The sequence below is a fragment of the Tetranychus urticae genome, chromosome 2, assembly GCF_039701765.1.
Source record: "Tetranychus urticae isolate SD_2017Ah chromosome 2, NJAU_TeUrti_SD_1.0, whole genome shotgun sequence".
NCBI lineage: Eukaryota > Metazoa > Arthropoda > Arachnida > Trombidiformes > Tetranychidae > Tetranychus > Tetranychus urticae.
In genome coordinates this window covers 23,945,213-23,973,187 of record NC_142959.1, presented here as the reverse complement: position 1 = coordinate 23,973,187, position 27,975 = coordinate 23,945,213, and the positions used below count along the sequence as shown (strand labels likewise).

General features: G+C 31.3%; 3 protein-coding genes and 1 long non-coding RNA gene across 13 annotated transcripts; 2 read left to right on the top strand and 2 right to left on the bottom strand.

Annotated features, from left to right (window-relative positions):
* Positions 1-32: 32 nt before the first annotated feature.
* On the bottom strand, positions 33-11,050 carry LOC107367493 (neural cell adhesion molecule 1-B). Of its 3 annotated transcripts, none has more exons than XR_001569900.3 (5): positions 10,420-11,050; positions 9,636-9,926; positions 7,502-7,996; positions 1,341-2,256; positions 33-1,059 (listed from the first exon to the last, which is right to left on the bottom strand). XR_001569900.3 is itself a non-coding variant. In XM_089267193.1 (5 exons), the coding sequence occupies exons 1-5, from the start codon at positions 10,790-10,792 to the stop codon at positions 1,030-1,032; spliced, it is 1,353 nt and encodes a 450-aa protein (XP_089123319.1). In that variant the 5' UTR covers positions 10,793-11,050; the 3' UTR covers positions 33-1,029. The 3 variants fall into 3 exon arrangements, 2 of the variants coding, with proteins under 2 accessions (XP_089123319.1, XP_089123320.1); XM_089267193.1 differs by having other exon boundaries at positions 2,093-2,256; XM_089267194.1 differs by lacking the exon at positions 1,341-2,256 and having other exon boundaries at positions 868-1,059.
* A 1,447-nt stretch (positions 11,051-12,497) lies between these two features.
* On the top strand, positions 12,498-16,787 carry LOC107367452 (aromatic-L-amino-acid decarboxylase). Of its 6 annotated transcripts, none has more exons than XM_025161952.2 (11): positions 12,500-12,694; positions 12,895-12,968; positions 13,115-13,414; positions 14,235-14,348; positions 14,508-14,970; positions 15,154-15,248; positions 15,523-15,590; positions 15,660-15,750; positions 15,824-15,922; positions 15,991-16,092; positions 16,177-16,787. In XM_025161952.2, exons 3-11 carry the CDS (start codon positions 13,214-13,216, stop codon positions 16,384-16,386), a joined length of 1,443 nt encoding a protein of 480 aa, XP_025017720.2. In that variant the 5' UTR covers positions 12,500-12,694; positions 12,895-12,968; positions 13,115-13,213; the 3' UTR covers positions 16,387-16,787. The 6 variants fall into 6 exon arrangements, with proteins under 6 accessions (XP_025017721.2, XP_025017720.2, XP_025017722.2 ...); XM_025161954.2 differs by having other exon boundaries at positions 12,526-12,694; positions 13,197-13,414; XM_025161953.2 differs by lacking the exon at positions 12,895-12,968 and having other exon boundaries at positions 12,498-12,694.
* On the bottom strand, positions 13,784-16,258 carry LOC112539436 (uncharacterized). The gene is made up of 3 exons (XR_016198513.1): positions 16,118-16,258; positions 14,150-15,901; positions 13,784-14,014 (listed from the first exon to the last, which is right to left on the bottom strand). It is a non-coding gene; the product is annotated as an uncharacterized LOC112539436 (long non-coding RNA).
* Positions 16,788-16,792: 5 nt separating the features above from the next.
* LOC107367451 (A disintegrin and metalloproteinase with thrombospondin motifs adt-1-like) lies at positions 16,793-27,454 on the top strand. 3 transcript variants are annotated; one of them, XR_016198511.1, is made up of 11 exons: positions 16,793-16,929; positions 17,749-17,889; positions 17,980-18,151; positions 18,271-18,670; positions 20,395-20,447; positions 20,732-20,837; positions 20,993-21,121; positions 24,830-24,995; positions 25,681-26,367; positions 26,530-26,683; positions 27,003-27,454. XR_016198511.1 is itself a non-coding variant. In XM_015935145.3 (10 exons), exons 3-9 carry the CDS (start codon positions 18,148-18,150, stop codon positions 26,359-26,361), a joined length of 1,539 nt encoding a protein of 512 aa, XP_015790631.2. In that variant the 5' UTR covers positions 16,793-16,929; positions 17,749-17,889; positions 17,980-18,147; the 3' UTR covers positions 26,362-26,367; positions 26,530-27,454. The 3 variants fall into 3 exon arrangements, 1 of the variants encoding a protein (XP_015790631.2); XR_016198510.1 differs by having other exon boundaries at positions 26,530-26,701; XM_015935145.3 differs by having other exon boundaries at positions 26,530-27,454.
* The last annotated feature ends 521 nt before the right edge of the window (positions 27,455-27,975 follow it).

Genomic DNA, 27,975 nt, shown 5'->3' with positions numbered 1-27,975 from the left:
ATTGAGACAAGAATAAAGAGAGAAAAAGGTGATAAATCAAAAAATTGTTTTAATACAATTAAAGTTTCATTCTTTATTAATAGTAATATTAGCATTATTATTATTTACTGACTCATTTCGCTGACAGCGTTGTTGACACCAAGAAAACTAAATTATTAAAGGATTACACGCACACGGAATTGTTGGTTGATGGGTTCAAAGGATGAAACTAAAAAGCTTTTGATTTGGAGGAAAAAAACAAAAAAAAAAGGTTGGAATTAAATGATCATTGCTGTTTCTCTGCCTTTTTTGGTTTCCGTTTTTCCCATTCAATATTGTACAATAAATTCATTTGTATATATATATTTTGTTTTATATGTAATTTGGAATGAAAAGACGATAAAGACTAGTAAAGGCGACAAAAGATAATTTGGTAAAGACATGAATCTTGAGATTATCTTGAATGTTCTTGACTTGGAAGTTATTCATCCGTTGCTGAGTATCATTCTTGTCCTCTGTTTTTTTTCCTTTTCCTACAGCATTAATAATCCATGGAAACTTGGTGAAAATATTCTTCCCTTTTCTTCTTCTTTCTCTTATCCAAATGCATAGTAATTTCATCAATCTTTGGAAAGTCTTTGAGTTGTCCTTATTGAGCCAATTTACTCCAATTGTGACTTTAGTTGAAGCTTTTACTGTGTCCATGGTGATTGGAGAGTTATCAATTTTAATAGAGTTACTGTTATCAGCAATTGAAGACAGTAACAAGAGATTCACTAGTTTGGTTAGAGATTCAAAATGGTTCATTATTGCTGGCCATTGGTAGATGTAACGGTTATCCAGTTACACTGAATTAACTGGTTAAGCTCCAAGATTATCAATAGTCTGTCAGAGTTTAAAATGGCTTTTGTTTGTTTAGTCTAATTCTGGTCAATTTGGGTTGGAAATTTAAATTGAGCATTAAATTACTGTCCGTTTCTCATCTCATTGCCATTGGTTTTGCACAAGCTCAAACAGGAATGGTTGGATATCAAAATTTAAATGATGAAATTATGCTTCTTGGACAAGTGTTGGAAAAGTCTGGCCAAGTGAAAGGCGGAAAGAATGGAATTAGAAATAGCAATTTAGGAATCAAATCGGAAAAGAGATTGAAACTGAGCAGGTAAAATTGTTCTAAAACTAGTAATTGTAGCAGTGATCGTTAATTACACTTGCAGTTGATAATCAATAAACATGAAATACATCAAGACGGATTAACTGATTCAATTAGAATGTCCACTTTTTTTTAGTTGAAAAAAGCATTTATATTCTGAAAGTGTTTCTTTTTCACTTTCAAAACATTTGCTGATTGTGGTTTGCACCTTTGAATGATCAATTTGAAGGTTAATTTTTTGGTCCTTTTGCCTTTGATTTGAGTGTTGAAAATAGACTTGAGTTTGTCTTTTCCATATTAATTGTCCATTAGCACATATTAATGCTTATGGTGGAGGTTAAACAAAACAAAAGCATAAATTGAATCCTTTCAATGAGCAAAGGATTGTTTCTTGTCCATTTACATGCTTTTCAAAAGGTTAATCGAAGGTTTCAAAAAAGTTCAAAATAGCTGATTGAACAAATTTTGTATTTAGTCTTAACTGGCAGAAATAGAGATTTTTTAAGATGCGCATTTTTTTGGTTTGTGTTTAAAAAGCAAAAAAGCTACAAGGAAAAGATGATGACAGTTGTAAGGATGATGTTGATGTCTTGATGAAGATGATAGTACAAGAAATAGCGATGATCATTTGACGCCTATGGAACAGAAGATGATGACGATGATGAAGATAAAGAAGAAGAAGAAGAAGAAGAAGAAGATTTGAAGACATTCATAGTGTTTTATATCCTTTTTTCGTGAAAATGTGAAGCATCTCTTGAATGATCCAAGTTGGATCAATTTTTTACTTTCCTTTGCTTACGATAGATGGAGAGAGTGTTTTGATACAAATCATTGGTTTTTTTTCAAATAATTGTTGCCTTGGAATGCAAAGTTGAGGTTAAAATTGAAAATATCTGATCAGGCAAAGATGAGTGAACGAATAATGGCAGAAGTTGCTGAAAGCAGCATCAAAATATGCACCTTTGGAGTAAACGATGAGGTCGAAAAGTTGATTGAAAGTTTCATGGTTTCAAGAGCCAACGGTTCAGACCAACCGACAGGATTGTGGGCAAATAAACGGAATGCATGGTCACCGCCGGGAACATTTTCAATTGGAATGGTGTAAGTTTGATTGGAATCAGAATCTGCAAAGTAAGTGAATAATGTGATTAGTAATTTTACTTCTTATGAATGCAATGAAGGAATGAAAATACATTCGATTAACTGGTTTATCAACCTCAGCAGATTCAAGATCATGATCACATTTCATTTTCTTAAAAATGAAAGGTTCATATATCAAGATTGTGATACGTTTGAAAATCGAGTTCGAGTTGTGAAAATGTTTGTTTTCAATGCAATCTTGTATCTTGATAATGATGTTGAAGTGGAAAGTCGATGAAAAGCTTCAAGTTTTGGTTGAATAATTCAATGAACTTTCATTGATCTGACCTTTCTTATTTTGACTTGATTGTGACTATTAATTTTTAGCTTTTCACTTGCAGTAAAAGATACAAATCCATCAACCAATCAACTGATTATTGATTTTAGATTATAATTGGTCAAGATTGGCTCAACTCAATCGGCTAAATGTTTTCACAAGTAAAAGATTACTCTTTACGTATAAATATGAAGGATGGAAGATCTAAGAAAGTGAACAAAAGGCTTATTTTGAACGCAAAATCTGAACATGATAACATGACCTAGTTGAGAAAAGATGGAATCTTTTTGTCACTGTTAACAGAGCTTCTGCAATATTCATTATATGATATTGAAGTAGGTCGATTAGAGTGAGCAACATCAACAATAGCAATAAAAAAGAGAATCAAAATGATGAAGATGATGAGAAGGAAAAGAAGGAAAAGAAGATGAAATAAGTTATAACTATAATGTACAAGGATGTTGGGATCTCAAGGATGATCCATCAATCAGCTATCCATTTGATTGTTTCAGAAATGAAAGAAAAATATTTGAGTAAATTTAACTCTGAAATAAGGAAATCAGAATATGAAATATGAGGAAAGAGTTGAAGAGAGCGAGAAAAAGTAACCCTGAAAAGAGCAAGGTGAAGGAAGTTTGAATAAAGGATGAAAAATTGTTGAAAAAAAAGACCAGAGAAGATGAAGAAAAGTAAATGTTGCCTTGACTTAAGGGTTCAATTGTGAGAGGAGGTTTTTATCGATCCATGAGCAAGTTCCAAGTGACACAATTCCGAGTGAAAATGGTAGAGGAAACAGAAGAAACAAGAATTGCTATCTTAATGGATAAACAGCTGATAACTGGGAGTGTGTCATCAAGTCATGATAAGTGTTCAAAATGATATGAGCCTGGAAAGGCCTTTAAATAACCCAAAGTGATTACTGTCAAAATGAGCCTTGTTGGATCGATAAAAGGTGTTTTTGGCAAATCAACTGGTAAGATTCAAATAATGCAAGCTTTTTCAATAAATTTCCATGTAAAGCAAAATGTAATCTCAATTAAATCTCCAAAAGAGAAATTAGTTTTTCTTCTCGAACAAAAAAAATCCAATTACATTATCGATCAATGAAAGTGTGACACTTTAAAATGGACCATGTTTTTTACCCAAATTGAAAACAACAACATTGATGCAAAGATTACAATTACTGCTAACAATAATGACCAGTTTGATCTTAGTTTTGTTTTTAAAATACAAAGTAAAAACAAAAGGCAAAACATGGAAACGTTATCAGTTTTGATCCTTACCAGGATTTAATGTTGCTATTAATAGACTCTTCAAGTTCACTATTAATATACCTTTTAATATACCTTTTAATATGCTCTTTTCCCAATCATTTGGCCAATTTTAAGGCTTGTGATTCACTGTTTTCATGTTTGGTAATAATGAAAATGATTATAAATAATAAAATAGATCATTTGACTCACGCTAAGGTGGTAAATGAAAATATAGCAAAGCAACCAAGCAAAGCAAAAGACAATAGATAATAATCTCAGGTAAAAATCAAATATTAACGGCTTTTCTTTTCTATGGCTTTTCGGCTGATAAGGCATTATTTTGACATTTTTTTACCAAAGATAATCACAGGATTCTTGTCCTTTACTTGACTCGGTTTTATGGGCATTGAGAGGGGGAGTAACATGATTGTGATATGCAAATACATCAATCCGGAAAAAGAAAGTATCACTTTTGTTGAGGGAAAAGGAAATAAGCTGGAAAAAAAAGATGAACAATGAAGATGAAGTGAATTAAATGGCTTGTCCAATAAGCATAAGTCCAAAGACAGATGTCACAATAAAAATGCATTCACATTTAGTATTCTCATGTCAGAGGGGTTTAAGCCTGTTATTAGATAGGGCAAAGGGTCGACTGTTTAGGACAAAGTTTGAGGCTTCATTATCAAAAGACATTATTATTTTTCATCAATGTTACCTATTAATACAAGATACACGAGAAACATGATATAAACAATAAAGAGTCATCCTAAATACCTGATTGAGAAGCTCATTGAAAAAGCTTTGCCGTTTCCAGCAAATTTTAATTTTACAACAAAAGTTGATTATATTTTGTCATCTTTATCCTCTTTATTCATGCCCATTGAAGATGAATAGGCCATTCTATCCACCCTCAACATTGTCTAGTGAAAAATGGAGGATAATTGGCATAATGAAACACGCCAAGAAAATATTACAAAAAGAGGGAAAAAAAGATGAATTGAAAAGGCGAAGTTTAATTACACGTCTTGTGGATGAAAAGACGTGTTTAAATTTGCATAAAAAAACAGAGCATAAATGGGTGCAATTGATCGTCTTTTGGTTTAGGTTTTGGGTAAAGACCTTTTTGGTAACATTGCGACTTGAAGGTGAACTTTGGCTTAAATTAATAATGTTACAATTGGTGATTCATATTGTACACATCGATGTACAAGAGGTTGATTGAACACGCGATAATACAATGTAAAGGCAATGTATTTAGCATCAAGTAACCAGAGTCAAGGTCGAGGTCTGGGAAGTGTGCCCTTTGTCCTCGTCTAGTTACCAAATTGTCAACATTATTAACTTTATATGTTGCCAGTCACCGGTAGTCAAGCAATCGGCAAAACATTGGAAAATCATTTTGGCTTTAATGATGAGAGTCACTGAGAGAGAGAAAAGACTCAAGAGGTAATTTTGGTCAAGGTGGGTAAAACAGGATAAAAGCTTTTTTTTCTGGTGGGATTGTATTAATCTTCAATTGATTGATTTGCATCAATGTTGGAAATGAAAGTAATGTCAATCAATGGGAACTAACTGTATTAAGCTACATAAGGCTACCATATTCAAGCCAATTAAATTGTCACCATCATTTTCAATGCAAATTATTTACAGATAAAATGTTGTTCAATCTATTCAATCAATTGGCAATTTTAATGGTAAAGTTCAACTTTGCTGGATAAAGGTTTGGGTTTGTAATTGATTTTGGCTTTTTATACCAATGAAAGTAAGAGTTGAATGAAAATAAACATTGAAAATAATGAAAACATTGAAAGTTAAACTCGAGCTTACTGGCTATGAAAACAATGTTGAGTCTAACAACGGAAAGTGTTTATTGATTAATGGCTTCAGTTTGTTATTAGCGGGTTTTGTTTTCATAAAAATGTTGTGGTTTTCATGATTCTTGTTTTTTTAACTTGAGTCTTATTGGAAGCTGATCAATATCTTTAGTTATAAGTCAACGTGTAGCTCATTTTAATGACTCAATTGTTGGTCAGACAAGTTGACTTCATTGATCATCAGTAATTGTAAAATGCTTTTAGACATTCAAGCGCCTAATTCAATCAACTAATGGTCAATCTTGATAACCATTCATTTGATTTATGATTATTAGCAACTTTTGAGAATTGAAAAACTCTGCCCATTTCAAGTGAAATGATTAAATAGCTTTTTGGTGACAGAAATGACGGCTACAGGGAAGAAGGATTAAAGGGGTAGAAAGGTATAGTTTAGCAAAGGTTTCATTTGAAAATGACCAGTAAAGAGGGGAGAAGGTCAAGTGGAAGTCAGAAAGTCAATGTTGTAAAAATAACAAACAAATGAAAGTACAATTTCTGGTTATCATTGGATATTTAATTGGTGTTAACATTGTCAAGTGTTAACAGTCTCTAGATGGCAGCAAGTAATGCAATTTTGTTGCAAGTAAGGGAAGAAGAGGGAAAGACGAAGATGAAGGGAAGGAGATGATAGGAAATTGAATGAGTTGGTAAGTTGGATCATTGGGAAGATGATGATGAGCATAATTTTTCCATGATTTACCGAAATGAAAAGAAGGAGGAAAAAATGGTAGAAAGAAGAGAGAGAGAGAAATGAAGAAGAAGAGAAAGGAAAGAGGATGAAAAAGTGAGTCATGATGGGGAAGCCCTTTGCACATTTTAAATCGATTGGCAAGAGAGTAAAAGGAAGAAGAGTGTCGATGAAAAGATCCCGTGTTGGCCTGTTTGCTTGACTAGGGACTAAAATGGATGATAAAACATTAAAATAAATTGCAACATTTATACAATAAAAATGGGAAAATGAGAGTAACAATAAAGAAGAAGAGGGAAGAAAAGAAGAAAGTCCCGCGCATTTGGACACGCGTTTTGTCAAGTTAGTGACATGAGTAGGAAAATGGCCGAGGTACGAGAAGATGATGATTAAACATGGATTTGTACAGAATGACAAAGAAGATGAAAGTGAAAGATGAAAGCAGGAGATGAGGGGAAAATCAATTGAAATGCATTTTTATTGCTCTTAGCTATTTTTTTGCCTAACCTAAAATGATATCTCATCGAGTTTGTACAATCTTTTGTATCCATCAAATATTGAAATACCCAAATGATTGACCAAAAAAGGAATCTTGAGCTATTAATAATGAAAATGAGTCTCAAGGGTTGAGGAATGAAAAATCATTGTTGACTATTACTTGATAGTTTATTTGATAACCATTTGTTATTTTTACCTAATTCGGCCAAGTAATTAAACGATTTCATTGAGTCATTAAAATTGAAGCAAATTTTGATTTGAAAGCAACAATTTGTAGATGAAAATTGTTGAGAAAAATTCAAGTTCATTCTTCTGTTGGCTAATTATACAAGGAAGTTGATCATTAAGATTTAATCATCTACTAATGAATGTGTTTGTCTGGTTAGCGTGTAAATATGAAGTCATTGGCCATTCAATTGAAAATAGTCAATTATCAACTAGAAAGTGATCAACAATTGCAAATCAATGGACCACAAAGAGTCAGGAAAAAGATGATTCAAGTGATAGGCAAATGAATTGATGATGATAAATTGGCGGAAGAGATGAACATCTCAAAATTATTGGTTAATAGTTGGTGAGAGGATTCCTTAAAGGGAATGTATTTTCATAAGGTTAACCTATTGGTTTGAGATTACTTACTTGCAGTAAACTCGAAATTTTTATCCGCAATTCGAACTCGATATTTATCGATAGAAGGTGTAGTCTTTTGCTCCTTAACTGAAAGGGTCAGCATATTGTCGAGCATTGTGTATTGTAAAATTTCTGGCATTTTGGGAAGTTTACTAATTTTAACATAATATCGACGAGAATCTTCACCATAACTGTTGGATGCATCACAGCGAAACTCGTTTGGACTGACAGTCTTCTCTTTCGTTCGATATTTGGCATTTTGACTGGACGATTTGTAAGTAAGTTTAAGTTCACTCCAATTATCACCTGACTTAATTTGGTATGTATAGTTAATTGTTTCATTGTTTAAAGCTCGATTAGGGTACAACTGCCAGGTTAATTGAGCTTTAGGATTAGCATCAACGGCACATTTTAGTGAAACCATTTTATCTTTTGCTTGAACCATGAATTTTTTTTCATCAATATATCCAGTATAAGAAAGATTTGAAAGAAACTTTGGTGCATCTGAGAGAGAGAGAAAGAGAAAGAGAAAAGAAAATATTAGACAATTTTATTCTTCATCATGGATGAAATGTAAACAATTGTAAGAGCATTAAGTTCAGCTCTATCGATTGAGTTGTGGGTTAAGGGATAAACTGTCAACATGTAAGGTGATCAGCTTTTGTTAACACACACCAAATCACAATGCAATGGCAACACCCTTAATCACCAAAACCATAAATAACCTGAATAAATATGAATTGAAAAAGAAAGACTGTTCAGTGTTGGTAAACATGCAACATTAAAGTTGATCATCATCAACATCAACATTCATCTGCAAGAGATGGCAACAACAAGAGTATGAAAAATTTATTACTTCAATTGAAAAGCAAGGCAAAGATGGCAAGACGAGAGATGAAGCTAACAAAAATCATTTTATCATAATTTAACCATAATTCAACTACGATTGAGGAGAGAAAAGTATATTTATAAATATTGACTGAGAATCGTTATTTTGGTTTCAAAGATATTCAATTTATTATACTTTAGTCTATTGATATCGGTTTAGGTTAAACTTGATTATCATCTCAATTTAAAAACTAGAAAACAATTGTAGTCTACAATAAAGATATCAAATGGAAAAGATAATCTTGAGAATAAATGAATAAAATTTCAAGTGTAATCAGATTTAATTCACTTGATTTGAATCATAAAGTATGACAGAAAAACTAATGTAATGTTAAAATGATATAATGATGATAATAAACATCTTATCACTTTTAATAAAAATGCTCAGTCTTTGCATGAATTGCACTTAAACTTTCAACTAATCACAATGAACAAGATCAGTTTATTTCATTAATTATGTCATTTGGACAATTGCATTTTGTCAACATTACTATCTGAATCATGAATTTGGGTAAACTGGAGAAACTCATGAAGGACAAATGAATTAATTGTACAAAGCAACAATTGAAATGAAACCCAAATTGGTCATTTTTTTCTGGTTCAAGAATAATGTTGAAGTGCTTTTTTTGGATACTTTTTTCAAGATTCTTGATTGAACCAGTTGAGCTTGATTGAGAGGCAAATGTTTATAAAACAAAAATCATTTGGCCTGTCATTTTTCACCTGAATTAATTTGATGGTCAACTTGATGAAAAAATGATTACCATTTGTTTACATGAGAAAATTTTGATATCATTATTGATGGGTTGATATGTTATTTGGGTCATTAGAGGGGAGAGAGGTAAAGGAAAACAATTGAATTATCAGAAATGATGAAAAATATTGAAAAATTAAACAATCAATTTGAATGGTAAAAGCTAAATATAAAGCTTTTTGTTCAATTTATCAATTTAACACCCAAACATGTGAACAAGAGAGTGAAATTTTGTTCAACAACAGCTCAAGACAACTTAATAATTCATGATTCAATTTGCGTTGATTACCATTTTTTGTTTTGTTACCTTAACTACTTGTGCTTATAAGCACTTTACTTGACTTTGATAAAGTGTCAACAAAATAAAGTGAATGAATCAAGTGAATGAATGATAATTAAATTACAATTTTGCATGGAGGCTCAACAGTTACAAGAGTGGTGTTTGGTGTTTGTTTTCGAGTAGAGTTGATTGATGAAAAAATTGAAATTTAATCAACTTACAGACAACGTCTAAGCCCAGAGTGAATAGTTTAATATCAGTTTTCATGATTGAATTGACCAGAACTTGACAAGTGTATGTACCCGCGTCTTCCTTTTTAACCGAAGAAATGGTTAATGTTGATGTATATGGACGTCCTTCAGCATTGCTGATTCGGTATTTAGATGAAGATCCGTCAAGTGGTTCAATACCATTTCGCAACCATGATACGGATACGGAAAACATTTCATCATAACTGAATTTGCAAACCAATTCAGCTTGATCATTTTCCCGAGCAGTTCGATTCTGTGGACCTAAAGTTGAGAGACGATAAAGAAGAGATGATATTAGTTTTCAGAATTAGATTCAATAGACAATTTAATTCAATGTCATCAGGCAACAAAAGGGAAATAGTTTGAGTTAAGTCAGTAATTCATCATTGAAATAGATTGTTAAGGTTAAAAGAGTTGAGATTGAGTCGAGATTTTTGTAACCACAATGGGATAAAAGAGGGAAAATAATTGAACATGAAAATGAAAAAATAGTTGAAAGTGAAAAGACAGGAAATTTGAGACTAGAAAATAAGAGACTTGGGTTAATTTTGAGATTATTAGTCATTGATGGAAAAAGAAAAAATTGGTTAAAATAGTAACAAGCACAATTGTGATAGATTACATTCTTGTCTAATTTAATTAAAAAACTGTTTCACTTTTCATTTGAATGTTTTACAAGTAAAAATGGAGGATTGAAGGGATGGAACCAGGATTGAAAGAAAAGGATAAGAAAATGAACTTTGATTTGTCTTACCAATAAAATTAATTAAATCAAAAATATACATGGTGATTGACTTGGAATCCATGATGAGACTGGTTCGAGTGTCTTTAAGATTACAAGTGTATTCACCACCATTGTGTTTCTTTGAAAAGTAAACCAATAAAGCCAATTGGTGTCCATTATTCCCTGGTTGCATTATAGCACTAGAGTCGATTGCACCAGCCCGGCTCCACTCCAGTTTACGACCAGTCATGTCACCTTCTTCAATACATGTAAGCACAAAACTTTCATTAACCCATCTACTAGATTTAGGTCCTTCTGGGATAATTTTTAATCCATGCACCGCAAAAACGATGAAAACGGAGGAACAGGTAATGATTAAAGGATAATAGGAATACATTGTCATTTAGCAGTTGTAGATGATTTTTGATGATGGGAAGATGAAGTGAGAGAGTTAGATGGAAAGAGAGAGAGAAAGTGAAGAAAGGGTTCAACGAAACATAAACACGATTCACAACTTTAGTCGAAATAAAAATATTGGCGATTTATTTTATGTTAAATTAAAAATTGAAATCAAGGTTAACACATTAAATCTTAAGATGAAGACTCTCTATCACAACCTACATTATGGATCTACAGTTTGACCTCTTGCATTTATTGATTGAATTAAACTACACTAGATCAACTGTAACTCGGTAACTCGTTAATGGTCATGCCCGCCGCTTTGTAAATTTGAAAATAAACTCCTGACTAGTGTTGCCATCTATTATTTCAACTTTTGAATTTAACCCAACATTTGCTGAACATAAATATATTTTATGAACAAATTACTGCCATATAACGGAAGAAATTAGTTAATTGGTTCAAGATACACATTAGATTCAAGTGTCCACTTTTAAAGAGACTTTTCTCTACAATGTCCAACAATTTTCAATCAATTTTTTCTTAAGACTTGCCATAACCCAATCCACCAAATTGCTCAACACTTTTCGGATATGATAGATATGGAGATGAATGGTGTAAGACTTGGTAGACTTGAATGGTGCCTGTAAGTCTAGTCAAACTGTCTCAATTCAGTTTTAAAAAATTAGGTTCAAAACATTACTAGAGCATAACTCCTAATGTTTTGGATTGATTATTCAAAATTAAATTGCGATAGTTAGACTAGACTTACAGGCGCCTTTAGCCGTTAAAATAAAAGTACAATTTGCAACTATTTTGGGTAAAAATAAGAGATAGAGAAATAATTTCGATAAAAAAATTATGAAGTTATTTATGCCCTTCAATATTAAGATATTAATTAATGATAAATAAGAGCGTAAAATCTTATTTTCAGGGAAAAAAGTCTTTTCTTGAGGAGTAAGTGTAAAAAATGTGTAAACTTCGATCACCTTTTGTTCAGCTATGGAAGCAGCTTATTTCATGAAACTCATTTCACTGATGTATCTTTTGATGAACAACCAGAAAATGGTCTTTTTTTGAGAAATAACATTTTCTTTTTCTGTAAAACAGATCAAGTTCAAATTTCATTTAAACCGAACTCTTTGATTGTGAGAGTTTGCGAGCTGAAACTTATTATTTGCCCATAAAAATTGTTGCCTTACATCATGGATTAAATACTTTTAACAATTTAACAATATTTACCTTGATTTTAGCCATTGGCCTTAAAACTTTGGGCCTAAATATTTCGGGAATGATTAGTGCCTACAATCATCATTTTTTGATCAATCATACGATTCGCTTATGAACTTAAACATTATATGGCTGAATATCTGAGAAAATCTTAGCTAATTCGTTAAAAATGAATTTTCTTTTAGCACTTCATGAGATTTGAGTTTGAGTAACCATTTACCTTTAGGAAACAAGAATCAAATCTTACAACCAAACATTGTTGAAACACGTTGAACATCACGTTTGTAAGTTTGTAATATCTCAAGATTTCTTGAAAATGCCGAAAAATTTACGACAAGAAAAATTAGAGAGACTAATCAATCATTTTACACATTATTGGAGTTGATATTTACACTCTGAAATTCAGAGTCTGAATATTGTACTGTTTTGTGAGTTTGAACTTATCTAGGTTTGTTTGTCACAAAATTACATATAGATGGAGCCAGCTTTTAGGTTTTCAGTTGAATGAATCTATTAATCAAGTTATCTTTTTCATTGTAATTAATCTTATTGTATTTGTTTAATATAAATTGATTTTCTTTGCTAACTTACCGACAAATTAATTTATATCAGTGCATATTTGCTGTACTTGCTACATGACCATCGAAACTTCTGATTCAGAAGACATCAAGTTTTGGTAAATAGATATTTTTATCTTTGAAACTCTTTTGTTGGATTATCCATTTTTTCAAATTGTAACAATGGATCGATAAATCAATTGGTTTATCTAGTAAATCTAGATTTATTCAATTCCTTTACCTACCACCTTCATAACCATCTTCACCGCCTCTTACTTTTCTCTCTTTTCCTGTCTTCCTTTTTCATCTCCATCTTCAGTGAACCTGCGTTCTTTAAGATTAACTTGTTGCAATAAAGTTCAACAATAAAATCCTGATTTCGCTACAATTCTTGTGAGTGTATTTAAACAACAATTGACTCATCACTCACCCCTTGAGTTTTCCGTTTATTCCTTATATTCTTAATTGCTTGAAATCTTGCACCTACACTTTATCTTTCAACTCATTTTACTTTTTACTTGTTTGCTGTTTATTCACAGGTAAATTATAAATATTTATGCTCTTGATTGTGTTCCATAAACTTTGCAACTGAACTCATCGCCAAGTATTTTAACTGAACAGAAAAGAGACGAATTACCATGGATTCAAAGCAGTTCCGTGAAGCAGCTAAACAACTTGTGGATTATGTTTGTGATTACCTTGACAATATACGAGATCGACCCGTTCTACCATCCGTTGAACCATTTTATCTAGAAAAACAATTACCCGATTCAGCACCAGAAGATGGTGAACCATGGGAATCTGTATTCAATGATATTGAAAAGTTAATCATGCCTGGGGTGAGTAAAATAGTTTGAACTTGAAATTATATATTTAGATTTCTTTTGTTCCAACTCTTGCAATAACGTAGTTGTTCATTTCATTCGGAAATTGGTCTTATATGAAGATATTTGCAGATTATTTAACTTAGATGACATGAAAATAGCTTGAGATAAGATGGTGAGATGATTAAGAGACAGAGGGAATTAGAAACAATGAGAAACTACAAAACAAAAGAATAATATGAGGAGAAAGAAAGCGATAATCAGGCTAATGAAACTTGAAAAGATGAACTTTGTGAAGGGATTTTCTGGTTAGATATCAATGAAATGACAAAAGTAAATTGTGCTAATTTTAGACAGTGAAGGTAGACAGAGTAAAGAAGAAGGTTGATTATAATGATCAGGTTTAGTAGCGAAAGTAAAAGTGGAAGAGGATGACAAAAAGGATGAATTACTCTTTTGAGTAAAGTTTGTCAAGCGTATAATAATGATGTGAAATGATGAGAAAAAAGATTTTTTCAATAGTAAATATTCATTGTGCGATTTGATTTGATCCATAATCAATACTGAACTGTGATAATTGGACTAGTCCCATGATAGTATCGACTTTCGATCAACCTAAATGTAAATATAAGAAAATGAGATTCAATGAGAAAATAAAATTAAAATTGAAATTGAGTTCTATTGAAATAAGTAACATATGAATAAAAAATGCCCTCATTAGGTTTTAATCTTGAGTTATAAGATACTTACTTCAAGACGAAATTTAATTTCGGACACTTTCGTAATGGAATGACTTTTCCGGGTCAGTCTAACAGCCTTATGTGATTATTTTTAGATGACCCATTGGCATTCCCCTCGGTTTCACGCATATTTTCCGACAGCCAATTCCTATCCATCAATTTTGGCCGATATTTTAACTGGAGCCTTGGGTTGTATTGGTTTTACTTGGGTAAGTTGATGTCCGATTATTTCAATTGATGTTATTAGTTGAGATGAATTGTTAACAGTAAGTTAAAGTGAAGTGACAAATTATAACGTTTGTGAGGTAGATTTTAATTAATAAGCTAACTGTTGTAATTGTTGCTTTCTTTCTCCTGAATTATCCAAGATTGCAAGTCCAGCCTGTACTGAATTGGAAATGTCAATGATGGATTGGCTTGGTAAAATGTTAAATCTACCAGAAGAGTTTCTCTTTTCTTCTCGTGGTAATGGTGGTGGAGTTATTCAAGGGACAGCAAGTGAAGCTACTTTAGTAACCATGTTGGGAGCTCGGAGTCAAGCACTAGCTAAACTTGCATCTTCTTCCTCGTCAAATCAATCAATACCATTGGATAAATTAGTTGCTTACTGTTCAACTCAATCTCATTCATCTGTTGAAAGAGCTGGTCTACTGGCTGCAATAACTATCCGAGCTTTAGAAACTGATGAGAATCTCTCTTTACGCGGAGAAACACTGGAAAAGGCAATCAAGGAAGATAAAGCGAAAGGATTGATTCCATTCTTTGCTGTTGCCACCTTAGGAACCACTAATAGTTGTGCATTTGACAATATCGTTGAGATTGGGGAAATATGTGAGTCTCATCTTCACCATCATCATTTCCGTTTCTATGACAACTTTTGTAGTTTCAAAAGATTCTGTTCATCATCTAATAATGTCTTCTTATTTTACACTTTTCTCCTACTTTATTTTTGTTTCCTTTTTTCCTTTCTTTTTCCATCCTCATGGTAATGCTTCATTTTCACCATTATAATAGGTCAAAAAGAGGATATTTGGTTGCATATTGATGCAGCTTATGCTGGTTCAGCTTTTATCTGTCCTGAATATCGTCATTATCTCAATGGGGTTGAGGTAAGTTAACTTTCCAAAAAGTGCAAGTATTCAGGTTATCCTCTTATCATAATAAAGTGTAAAGATTTATCTTTATTCATACTTGCAAATGCACATGGAAATCTTATAATCAGAATTGGGTGAATTTTTCCTCCTAAAATGTTGATCCAATTTTCGCATTATAATGATAGAACCAAATCTATAACATCAACAGCAACAGTTTATCCAGAACAATAAAGATTCCAATGTTTATTACAAAAAGCCATTTATTTTTTCATCTTTCCTTTTACACCAGAAAGCTGATTCTTTCAATATGAATCCCCACAAATGGATGCTGATTAACTTTGATTGTTCCGCCTTATGGTTAGTATAATCTATTAAGCTATATCAATATTTTGATGTAAACATAGCTGAATGAACTCTTAATTTCAGGCTTAAAAATCGTCATCTTGTCGCCAATGCTTTCAATGTTGACCCAGTTTATTTGAAGCACGATAAACAAGGGCAAATTCCTGATTACCGAGTAAGCATTGTTTTAGCCTCCATCTTTCCTTGTAAATATAAGTTTCAAGTTACATTAAAATTTTCATGAACAGCATTTACAAATACCATTGGGACGTCGATTCCGTTCCTTGAAAATGTGGTTTGTATTGAGACTTTACGGAGTCAAAGGCCTGCAAGAATACATAAGAAAGGTATGTTAATCTAATACTGCCAAAATTGTAAAGTTGAATCATCTGATTATTTTTTCACCTTGATGTAGCATGTAAGATTGGCCCATGAATTTGAAGCAATGCTCAAAACAGACTCAAGATTTGAAATTGAGCAACCCGTTGTTCTTGGTTTGGTTACTTTTAGATTGAAAGTAAGTCAGCAAAATCCAAACTCACCTTTTTCAATGATTATTATTGCAATTCACTATAATCTTATGGAAATTTTTATCCGTTAGGGTTCCGATGAACTGAATGAAAAATATTCAAAAGCGATAAATGATCGTAAACAGATACATATAACTCCAAGTCGTATTAATGGTCGTTACACCCTCCGATTTGCTGTTTGTGCTCGTACAACTGAACAAGATGATATAAAATTTGCCTGGAATGAATTCCAAACCGTTGCTAGTCAAATTTTAAAGGAAAATGAACAAACCACAAAATAAAATGAACAAGCAGAAATAAAGACAATATTCAGATGTGACAAAATTTTCAAACGTTAACAAATCTAACAAAAAGATTGAATCATTTTTAAAGTCTAGGTTTATCTTAAAGAATAATCAGTTGACTTTATCTTTCAACTCTTTGCTTTATCTGCTAAGCTGCAAAGATAAAGAAAAACCCAAAAAAACAAAAGCCGCCATTTTGCAACAAAACAGTTAAACTCTTACCTCATAGCTTTTGTGAAGCTACTTTACCCCTTAAAATGTCTTTGCCATCTGATTGCTGTGATTTTAAATCGTTTCATTACAATGTTTAAATTTATTTATAATTATTTCTGTATTAATTTGATTCCATCATTGTCTAATTGTAATTGTGGTTAAATTAAAGACAAAATGACGAAAAACATGCTTTGAAATCCGTTCAAAATCAATATTTGTGTTCAACTGGTTGAAAGGTTTAACAAGCGTTTTACCTCGTTTGGTCTTTCATTTGTAAAACAAGCCAATCCATCATTTCAGATTAACAATGGATTCTTCAAAATAAAGGTAGGTTTTTTTCATCAAATAATGCCTAATAAATATCGCAATGACAATTTTTATAATAATGAGAGGCAAAAAATTTTCTGGTTTATTATCTTCATTAATAAAATCCTATCCGGTTTTATGTTGAAAAATTTGAAAGAATCTGGTTTTACAAAGACTAGAATGCAATGATACAAAAAGACATTGTTTACAATGCAGTGAAAGTTCATCCCTTTGCTTTCATTTTGATTCAATTGAATTGAAATTGCAATTACTAAACTACAGTTTGTCCAATATTGTTAATATTGTGAAAAAAAAGATCAAACTCTAATTGTTACATTACTCCTATTATAATGTAAAAAGTACGCGTAAGCTTCAAGTTTGACGCCTTTCTTTATGGTTTGGAACTTCCTCTGATGCTTATTATTTCATGCACACAAAACGGACAATATCAATGATGATAATGATGATAATAGAAGTGATGTTAACAATAATAGTGAAAGTAATTTTGTATTCTAACAACCCGTTGACATACAAAGTTTCTTGTTTCATCAACTTTCATTTCTTGTTCCATTTCCACCAGCTTACAAACAGAGCTTTAATCTGTTGACTGTTAACTACGAATCAATCAATAATTTAAACATGATTTCATTAGCCATGGAAGTGAATTCAACTCGATTTAAGACCAGTTTATAGTGTGTTTAAATTGCAACAATCTAATTTTTAATTTGTTTATATTTTTTTCTTGCAATTTTGTCTAATGAACAATCAATCGTTTGACCATCGTTGGCTCAATATTGGATTATGATTAATGTATTAAAATATCATTTTAACCATGGAAAGTATTCAACCTACAATTGGATTTACCTTTGTGATACAATTTTTAGTCAATTAACTGGATATCAATTGTATTTATCATCTAATCATTTATTTTTCATTTTACTACTTTTCTCGACTCATTCATCAATAATAACAAGCTCAATTGTAAGTAATTTTACATCAATTCAATTGATTTACTCTTTTCACTACCAATCTACATCAAATTAAATGTTTATTATTTTATATTTCAACCAGAATAATGTTCATCTCGAGTCAATTCATTTGCCATCATCAAAATGGACATCCAAAGCCAACTCTACTCATCAAAATGATTATCTAATTGATTGGAATCCATCAAATGATGTAGACAACATTAAAGCTAATAATAAATCACTGGAAGTAGACTATTGTGATTACGCATTTATGAGTGAGTATAAATGGTCTATTTTTTTCTTAACATATAACGGTGTGCACATTATTTCATCTTTTACCTAACATTTTTGTTCGAATCAGACTAAATTATTGATAATTTTGTGTTTCTTGCAGATGAAGAAGACAGGAAAAAGGCGTTTCAAGAATATTTGATGATAAATGAAACATCCAACGAGATTAATAGGCCTAAACGATCATTAGCCAAAATATATACCATTGAGACAGCCATTTTTGTCGATTCAAGTTTAGCTCAAAAGTATGACGGACACTTGGATGATCTTCAGCGTCTCATCATGTCAATCATGAATGAAGTCCAATTGATTTATGAATATTCATCAATGGAAACAAGAATTCAAATTGTTATAACAAAACTAGAGATTTTAAGAAATGAAGGACCTGATGATGCCGAAGGTGATATTGATCAGTATTTAGACAATTTTTGTCTTTGGCAAGCGAAACTTCATCGAGCTGAGAATTGGGCTCAACGTTGGGATCACGCTTTAATGTTAACCGGGTAAGTTCAAGTACAAATTAAATCCAATCATTTATCAACAGGAAAAAATGTCATCTATCAAACCTACTCTTCATTTAAACAAAATTGCAACAAATCCTACTTGGTTCATAATTGAATTTTCAGTTATTAATTTTCGGTACGAAATTGATTATCAACATTAGCAATTAAATTGCAAAATTTCAAGAAAAAATTAATCGAAAGGCTTTAAACTCTTGACAAAAAAGGTTTACATTTCAAATTGATAGCCTTTGATTCAATAATTGCTCGTTAATTTACTAAAGTGAATCTATTAATGAACTAATTTATTCATTTACTAGTAAAATTTATCAGCCATTTAATAGTAACAATGTTTTACCTTTCAATCTAATGTCCATTATTTCCCCAAAACTGAAGAGAAATGTCGTAATAAAGCTTCAAAAATTGAATTGTTTATGAGTAATTAAAAACCGCTTAACAATTGAACAATACAGTCAGAAACGGTAAAACCTAAACCAATTATTCAATGTTTCACAATTGTTTAATCTGACAATTATCTATCCTAATGAAAGAGTCAACCCAAATTTGAACCTAGAAACATTTTCCACCACTAGATGGAGCTTGTTACTTAAATATGCGGTAAAATTGAATCAAAACTAGTCTTTCATTTGATTATAATTTGCAATTTGTAAACAGTCGAACAATTTTTTATGCAATTACAATTGATTGATTACACCACAATTCATCAGCTAATCTAATTGATCAAATTAAATAGACATTAATTGAATCCATAATCCCGATCAATCGCAACTACTAGCTTCATTTGAAATGATTGAAGAAACAAACTCCAGCTAATTTAAATAATCAATCGATAAGAGTTGCTCTTGATAGAGAAATGAATATTAAGAACAGAGGAAAAAAATTGAATTGAGCTTCAATAATAAATGATCTAATAATGATGACAATGTCCTGTTACTGTATTTTTTTCTGGTTCCAACTTTTCTCCTTTTTTCCATCTTCTTCCATCAGTCATTATTCATCCAGAATAAAAAGCAAAATAACCTTCCCAGTAAACAGATAATACCTTTTCTCCATTCTTTTCATTCTTCCTCCCATAAACATCATCTCATCCTCATCATCATCATCATTTTTGGCTCATTTTATTGTCATTTGCGCAACTAAAGTTGTTGCTTGAAAAAAAAACACTGTTCAAAAAAAAGGCTTATAAGAGGGAAGAAAAAAAATCAAGTAAAAGATGAGGACGATGATGATGGTGATACTGAAAAGATGACATGATGCTGGTAAAGAAGATAAAGATTATAAGAGAAAGGAGTAAAAAACGAATTGAAGTAAAAGAGCAATTTTTTGCGTGAAAATCTCCAGACTGATCAGTTGACTGATCTTATTGTGTATAATAGAGAACGATCAATTGATTCAATTGAAGCAAAACTGATCTACTCATATCATTTCTACCTCGTTAATCGAACGTTTCCATTCATTTTTCACCTTATTTCCCATTCACCTTGTCTATCCAATGTCCATCATCTTTGAATCCTTTTATCCTCATTTTCCTTCATCATTCCCTTCATTTCAATCGATCTTTGAAAGTTACTTTTGTCAAAACTCAATGTCCCAAAACTGAACCATATTTAACCTTGTATCCAACCATATGAACCACAATCTTGAATCAAACAAAACAATTTACTAATCGTACCATTAACTATTAAATCAATCATTAATCTTTCCAGACTTGATCTTTACAAAGACATTGGCGGAGGTAAAAAAAATAAGAAAGTTTTGGGTAAGTTTTTGCCATAAATTGAAAAAGAAATGAAAATCTTTGAAACGAAAAATGAAACACTTTTGTAATGAAAATCAGAATTGATTGTTGCACTTTTCCAGCCATTTACCAATCATTCAACTTTACAATTAATCTGATTAGCTTGTTGACTGTTAGTCAATTTATCATGTGAAAAACAGTGTTTTGTTTGAACAAAAAGAAATGCTAATCAAGAATATTCATTTGAAACATATTCTGATGATAATGCTAATGATGAATTTTATTTATCTTTTTATGACTTTCAGGCTTGGCTTGGGTTAATGGTATGTGTAAGCCAACTTATAGTTGTACTTTGAATGAAGGTAAAAGCTTTGAGGCTTCATTTGTTATTGCTCATGAAATGGGCCACAGGTAAGTTCATTTCCAATCCTAATAATGTCATCGTCACACAATATCTATAAAATGAAAAAGAGGTAAAATAATGATTATAATTTACTATCTTCTGCTCAACCTTTTTTTATTTTCCCTTTTCCTTTGTGTTCCATAAAAAATGAATAAATGACCAGCCTTGGAATACTTCATGATGGCCGGAGTAACAATTGTGATGCTGATAAATTCATCATGTCTGAGAAAACTGGTCCAGGTAAAATAAACTGGTCACCCTGTAGTAATGTCTACATCACCAATTTTCTTTCGTATGTATTAATCTATTTTTCATCCTTTTTTCCTCTTCTAAGCTAATAGTTTTGGGAGTGAAAATTGTCAGTCCAAAAATGTTGATAACAATTTTATTTACAACTTATTATGTAAATTTTGTTGTCACATCCCAGTCACACAAGCCATGTAAAAAGCAATCACAGTTGAATCAATAAGCAACTCTCACTTGATGCATAATATTTTCAAGTGAAGCAACTTTTCCTTTATATCATGTTCGAGTCTAAAATTTCGCAAATCATGAGATGCTAAAGATTCAGAAAGTAAATTGAAAATCGAGTTTCAAAGTGCCAAATTATTCTGATGATTCTGTAACAGAAGAAAAAAGTTTCAATCAAAAATCCATTTTCAAAGTTGCCTTAAATTGTAAGCATAAATAGCAGAGATTTTGCTGTTAATTACTTTGTTTAATTAATTTTTACGTCAACATTTCATGTTTTATGAAAAGTTAAGGAGCTTTTATTTTTCATTTTATCTCTAAACATTTCTTCGCCATTTTTGGCTCCTTCATGAAACTAATCTGAATATTTTTATGAAACTTTTTCAAAACTGAAAAATCAAATTTTTTCATTTGGATTCGCATTTTTGGTTTGATTAAATTATTTAATTTTGCTGTCTTTATGAACATCATGTAAATGTCCATATCGAACAGGACTAATCTGAATTTCCTGAAGTTCTTTGGCTATTGATTCAAAGTTTTACTTTTATTTTCTAAATTGTTTCAAGTGATTTATTCAGTTGCAGTTTCATATTAAAAATGATTGAATCATGTTTGAATCTTGGACATTTACCTTTAGAGAAAAATTGAACATTAGCAAAGTTTCCCTGTTATTGCAGTCTCTTCTACATTTGTATATTTCTCAATGAATCTAGAATTCTTGAAAACTTTTTCTTCTTCTTCTTCAGGGAGATGAGAATAATTTATCTTTCTTTTTGAGGCAACATTTTCAAGTCATTTCTTTGAAACCATTTTTGTTATTCCTTCCTTTGCCTATCTCATTGTCAATCCAAGCTTATTTTATTTCACTTGCCTTAACTCAAGTAGGAAATGAAAATAATAATGCAGATAAATTTATATATTTTTTGCATCCCAATTCCTGATATCACACAAATTCATTCCCTGCATTAACCTTGAAATGACATTGACAGGTATCTCGTCATCTGTAACTATATTTACTTTTCTCAATTTTGACTGAAAGTTCAATAAAATGATTCAAATTTCTTTCTCTCTCTCATCCAGACAATGATTGTTTTTCAATGTTTCCCTTTCCAACGATTCACAATTGTCATCATTTTACACTTTTCATTCAACATTATCAAACTGGTTAACTTGTTCATTTTCACTCCCAGTTAACCCATCAATGAAAGTTGGAGAAAAATATTTACAATTGTTAATACTTTTTGATGTTACTCTTCAAGAGAAATGGAAACTTTTTTAATTTAAAAATGCATGAAATGGATAGGTTATTGATAAGGCTTGACGCTTGAAATGTGATCAAATTCATTCATTTTCATCAAAATGTGATTCTTTACTCAAATGTAAAAACTGTACAAAAGGTTGAGGCAAAACAAAGTCTATTTTTAGGTAAATTGAGTTTCAATTTAGTTTCCTTTTTTTGCCCTTTTCTTGATTCTTTTTTTCATCAGTTTCGTTTTTGTTCCCTTGCCTTAACCGTATTGAATCGGAAAAGTGGACAACACTGACCCAAACTATGCAAACTTGAAATCTTGTTTTCTTCATCAGTGAACTTGAAAATAAAAGCAACTCTTTGTTGTGTTGCTTTTGTCAACACATCAAACTGACCCTTAAGTCAATTGAATCTTGTGGTTCCTTTTTCAGTCCCAATAACTAAGTAAACCTTTTCCATCTTCTCATCTTCCTCATTATCATCACCATCATCAATTGTGTTCAAACTAAAGACAAACTTTGATCATTCCTTCTCTTGTTTCCATTACATGTTGTGATAATGTTGTTTTTTTGTTGCGATTTTTTGTGTTTCCATGAAACAAAAAAACATTCTAACGTTATAATTGGACAAACCAGAACTCGAGCTAATAATGAAGTTCCAGAATGAGATAATTATGGAAACAGAAATTGTCAAGAATACAAGACTAAAGAGTCAAAATAATGTTATCTTAATGAAAATTGTTACAAGAGAAGCTAAAATGAACCCAAAGATTAATCAAGAAATTATCTTCTTGCCTTGTTTAGACAGTCTTTTGTTTCTCACATGAATGGTTGAAGGAAAGAAACTTAATCAATTCAATTATACAGAAAATTGTCATTTTCAAAATTGATTTGAATATAAATTCAACATTCAATATTGAAAAGCATGAATTCTTCATCAGATATTTGCTATTCAAAACGCTCTTTACATCGACTAAAGATATTAATAAAGAGCAAATAAAAATTCAATTGGTGATAAAGTTCATTGTTTTTCTGTCCTGACTCCTGTAAAAAATGTGAATTACGGTGGTGAAGAGCATGAAAAATTATCTTTTGTCATGAAAAAAGCCTTTTTTGGCGATGATGAAAAAGCACAAAAAGATGAAAATTGTTATTCAAAAGTTGTTGAATTTTAAGTGAATAATTTTTTAATATCTAATACTTGAAGTGATCAGGGATGGAATTTTTTTTCATGGAGATCATTATGAGCAAGGTTGTTAATGTTATTGCACATTTGGGATGTTTTCAGATTGGTTTGCCTTGGTTTTCAAAAATTTGCTAAAAAATTGCTTCTTTTTTATTGATACTTCAACTCGATGATTTAACGCTCCAAAGATGATAATGAAAATAATGGTTTACAAATGGTCCATAGTGATGATGATATATTGGTTGATGATGTAAATATCATCAACAAAATGCTCAAACTTAAGATGCTGGAAACGATTTGGTACTTCAGTCTTGAGTGAAAATTGAGATGAGAAAAGATTCAACAGTAAAACCATTCTTGGTCAGAATGGATCAAGAATTAGTCTTTCAGTTTCAACTTAATTTCAAAGATGAATAAATTGAAATTTATTTCAATCCAATGTGAGCAAAAATTATGAAAGGTTAATATTTTTGTTTGCTTTTTTAGGTCATCTCATTGAGAGAAGACTATTTTCGGTAAGAAAAGGATTGATCAATCAAGTTGGGTTGGTCAATGATTGGTTCTGGTTAATTTTTGCATTGAAAATTGATGCTTGTCTATGGTAATGTATAAATGATTAAAACTTTATTGATTCATTGCATGTTCCATGATTCTTAGCTTTGAACTTTTTCCATCTGAATATGTAAATTGATGTCTATTCATAATTTACCAGCCTGTCTCTTGGTTTTGACCCAAACTTTTATTACAATCATCGGCTTATTTAGCATTATTATTGTGACAAGAATTGTGATTCAACCCTAACCCTAAAGTGACTTTGATAGAAAATTTCATTTGCTTACAAGTTCCAATTGACTTACATGATTACCTCAAAGTTTTAATGTACATCATTCAGTTGTTTTGCATTATTACTGTGACAAGATCTAAAGTGACTGTTTGATTACAATGTAACTTTGAAAGTTGATTTGATTCCAATAAACGTTACATTGACATTCAAGACATTTCAATCCATTTTCTTCATTCTTTCGATTCTCAATGTTTCTTTGATTTACTGTACAACTTGTGTTTTCGCCTTTTCTTTGTTTTCCAATTCTGAAGTCGTGGCCATGGACGTTGCTTGGAGAATGTTGCCATGGCAACTGGTGAGCTTGACTTTCGTCGATTAGGTCGACTTCCTGGTGAACAATTTCCTCCCAATATTCAATGTCAATTAGCCCTTGGATCTCAGTATAAGGCTTATGTTTCTTCTAAAGAGCCTTTCAATGTAAGTATCAACTCGTTATGAATAAATAAATTGTTACCATTATTAATATCATGTTGAAGAGATATAAAGAGTTGAAATGATAACATCAACAATATTGCCATTATTGGAAACTAATATAAAGATGAAAAGAAGAGAAGAAGAAGAAGAGGAAAAAAATTGTGAACCCAAAACTTCATGATACTCAAATCCTTGAGTAAACTTTTCCTCTTCTTTCGACCCAACGTTTGCGTTCTCGTTGAACATCACCTATTATCATTATTCCCATTATTACCTGTTATTACCATTTCCACTGATATTTTCATTCATTTTCATTTTATACTTTATTCTTGTCTCTGGTTTTATCCCTTGTTATATTGACATGATTTATATTTTACTTAGTCAACCAATTGTTATTGCCAACATTTGATACTATTAAACATGGATTCAAACCGCTTCTTCTTTTTTCATCTTTTCACCATTTCTCTTGTATGATTAGATTAGTAATAATATTATTATTACATTATGTTGTTTAGCAACAACAATACAGTTTATTGAGATTGCTGTTAACCTCATTATCATTATCACCATCATCTTCATCATCAAACTAAAAGCTATCAAATGTAATATTTTCTGATTGTAAATATTGATACAACTTTTTGATTTCTTTTCTTTTTTGTTTTTCTTTTTTCTATGTACCGTTATCAAGAACATTTGTCGTGAACTTTGGTGTTTATCTGGTAGTTGGGCGACTCCTGCTCATCCTGCTCTTGAAGGATCCCAATGTGGTCCAGATGATAGACGATGTTACCAAGGGTCATGTTCATCTGGACGAGTAAAGATTCAAGAAGCTCAAGAAAGCAATATAAATAATCACTTTAACCGTTTAACATCACTAAGTCAATCGACATCATTTAATGGTGGACAATTAATACCACTTAATCGACCCTCTTCCACTCCATGGAATCGCCGCTGGAATCGTAATAGAACCGGTTTCCGACCCTTTAGACGTAAATCAAGCATAAATCCATTCTATTCTTTACCCAATCCTGGTCCAATCATTTACAATAGACGAAGACCATTAATCGATTCTAATCATGCAAGTCAACTAGACAGTCTGGCTGGTATGGCCAAGTCAAGTCAATCCAGTGAAACGATTAGAATGAAAAGAAAAACTGATTCAGATGATAAACAAACCATGAGAAGTAGTAAAGGCTCGATTAATGGCAATCAAAGTAAACAATCAACTAACTTCACCAATCCTGGAAACTTTACCAACAGTCAAACTGCAATGTTAACCGATAACTTATGGATGGAAACTATTCGTAATCAAATTAAATCATTTACTGAAGGAGCTAAAAATTTATTTTCATCTCTTTTCCGAGGTTAACTAAAGGTAAAAAAAGTGATTCCTTGATACATTTTGATTGCTTTTCCCAATCAAATTAATTCAATTAAATCTAACTCATTTCTCTTCTCTTCTCACTTTCATGTTGCCCATATTGACTCTTCAACACTGGACTTGAAATGGATCATCATTTGTTGAAACAATCAACAGATTTCAAATAAACTAATGATGGTTTTGTCAACCCTGATGACAATCAACTTATGATTCAACTCAATTGGATATCCTTTAATCAACCAAGTGGCATTTGGAATGAGAATTTGCAAATTAAATTAAACTTGGACGTAAATTTGGTTGGGTTTTTTAGGTAGAGAAGGAGTGAATGGTAATCAATTTAATTGCTGTTCATTCACTTGTTAATTAAATCCCATTCAAGTTTTCATCAAAACAGAAAGAGAGTGAAAAAAGTACAAAAAAAGCTAATATTAACTTGCAAATAGGCAACATTATAATGAAACAAAAAAAGAGTGAAAACAAATGAACGTAAACTGGCCTTGACTCGCTTTTCCTCCATTGTTTTATCGTTTCCGTTTTTATTTTATTCATCAATTTTAACAATTAATTTTACACTCTTTTTTTACTACTGATTGTTGATTTATCCTTGATTAATTTAAATCATGAAATAGCTGTTGATCTTCATCAAGTTTATAAATACCGAGACGGGCAAATATTGACTCAATAATTAAGAGAAGCAAGCAAAGGAAGGAGAAGCAAAAAATCTGGAAAACTATTGATTCGACGAGTTGGTTTCAATGGAAAAGAAGAAAAAGAAAAAGGAAAAAATGATGAAAATTCTTGGAAACTTTTCTTTCCCATTCTCTATGTTCACCGATGATGATAAAGGCAGCAACTAATCATGGCAATCATAATCTTTTGAAACATTGGAAATGTTTTTCCAACATCAATTGTTGACTCAATGGAAATGTAGTTTAATGATGAAAATCAATGGATAAGATTGAAAAGTGATTAATGGACTAGTTAAATGGACTAATTGGTTGTAATTAATGTTGATTGTAACGATCCAATTGATCGATAGAAATCAAGAAAATCTTTACTGAATAAATGAATTTTGTCTCTATTTTGCTTTCACTGTTTTTTTTTGACCAAAAAAATGAGGCAAAAAACAATTTTTACAGTTGATGTTGATGCATTAATGGAATGATGTTTAAAGTGATGAAAAAAAAGGGAAGATGATGTTGGATGAAAAGTGGCTCAAGTTATCAATTGTAATGAAAGTTATTCAGTGATGAAAAAAAAATTGAGACTCTAATGAACATAAGAATAACGTGATTATTAAGAAGAAGCAAAAGAGTTGAGATGATAGTAAGAAGAGAGGCGAAATTGATGATAATGATGATAATTTGAGCGCAACTCGTTGAGATGTTCAGAGCAGGTTGAATTGATTCGTCGTAGTGAAATGACTCTCTCAGTTTTCAAGGGAAGGTAAAGAGATGATGAAGACGAAAAAGACTAAGATTGAGTCTCTTTTTGTAACCACGAAAGAAGCGAGTGACTTGGTTAAAGAGAAGATGATAATGAAAGAGAAGACGAATTTTCGGGTAAATTTTTTCTTTTCTTCTTCTTCTTCTTCTTCTTGAT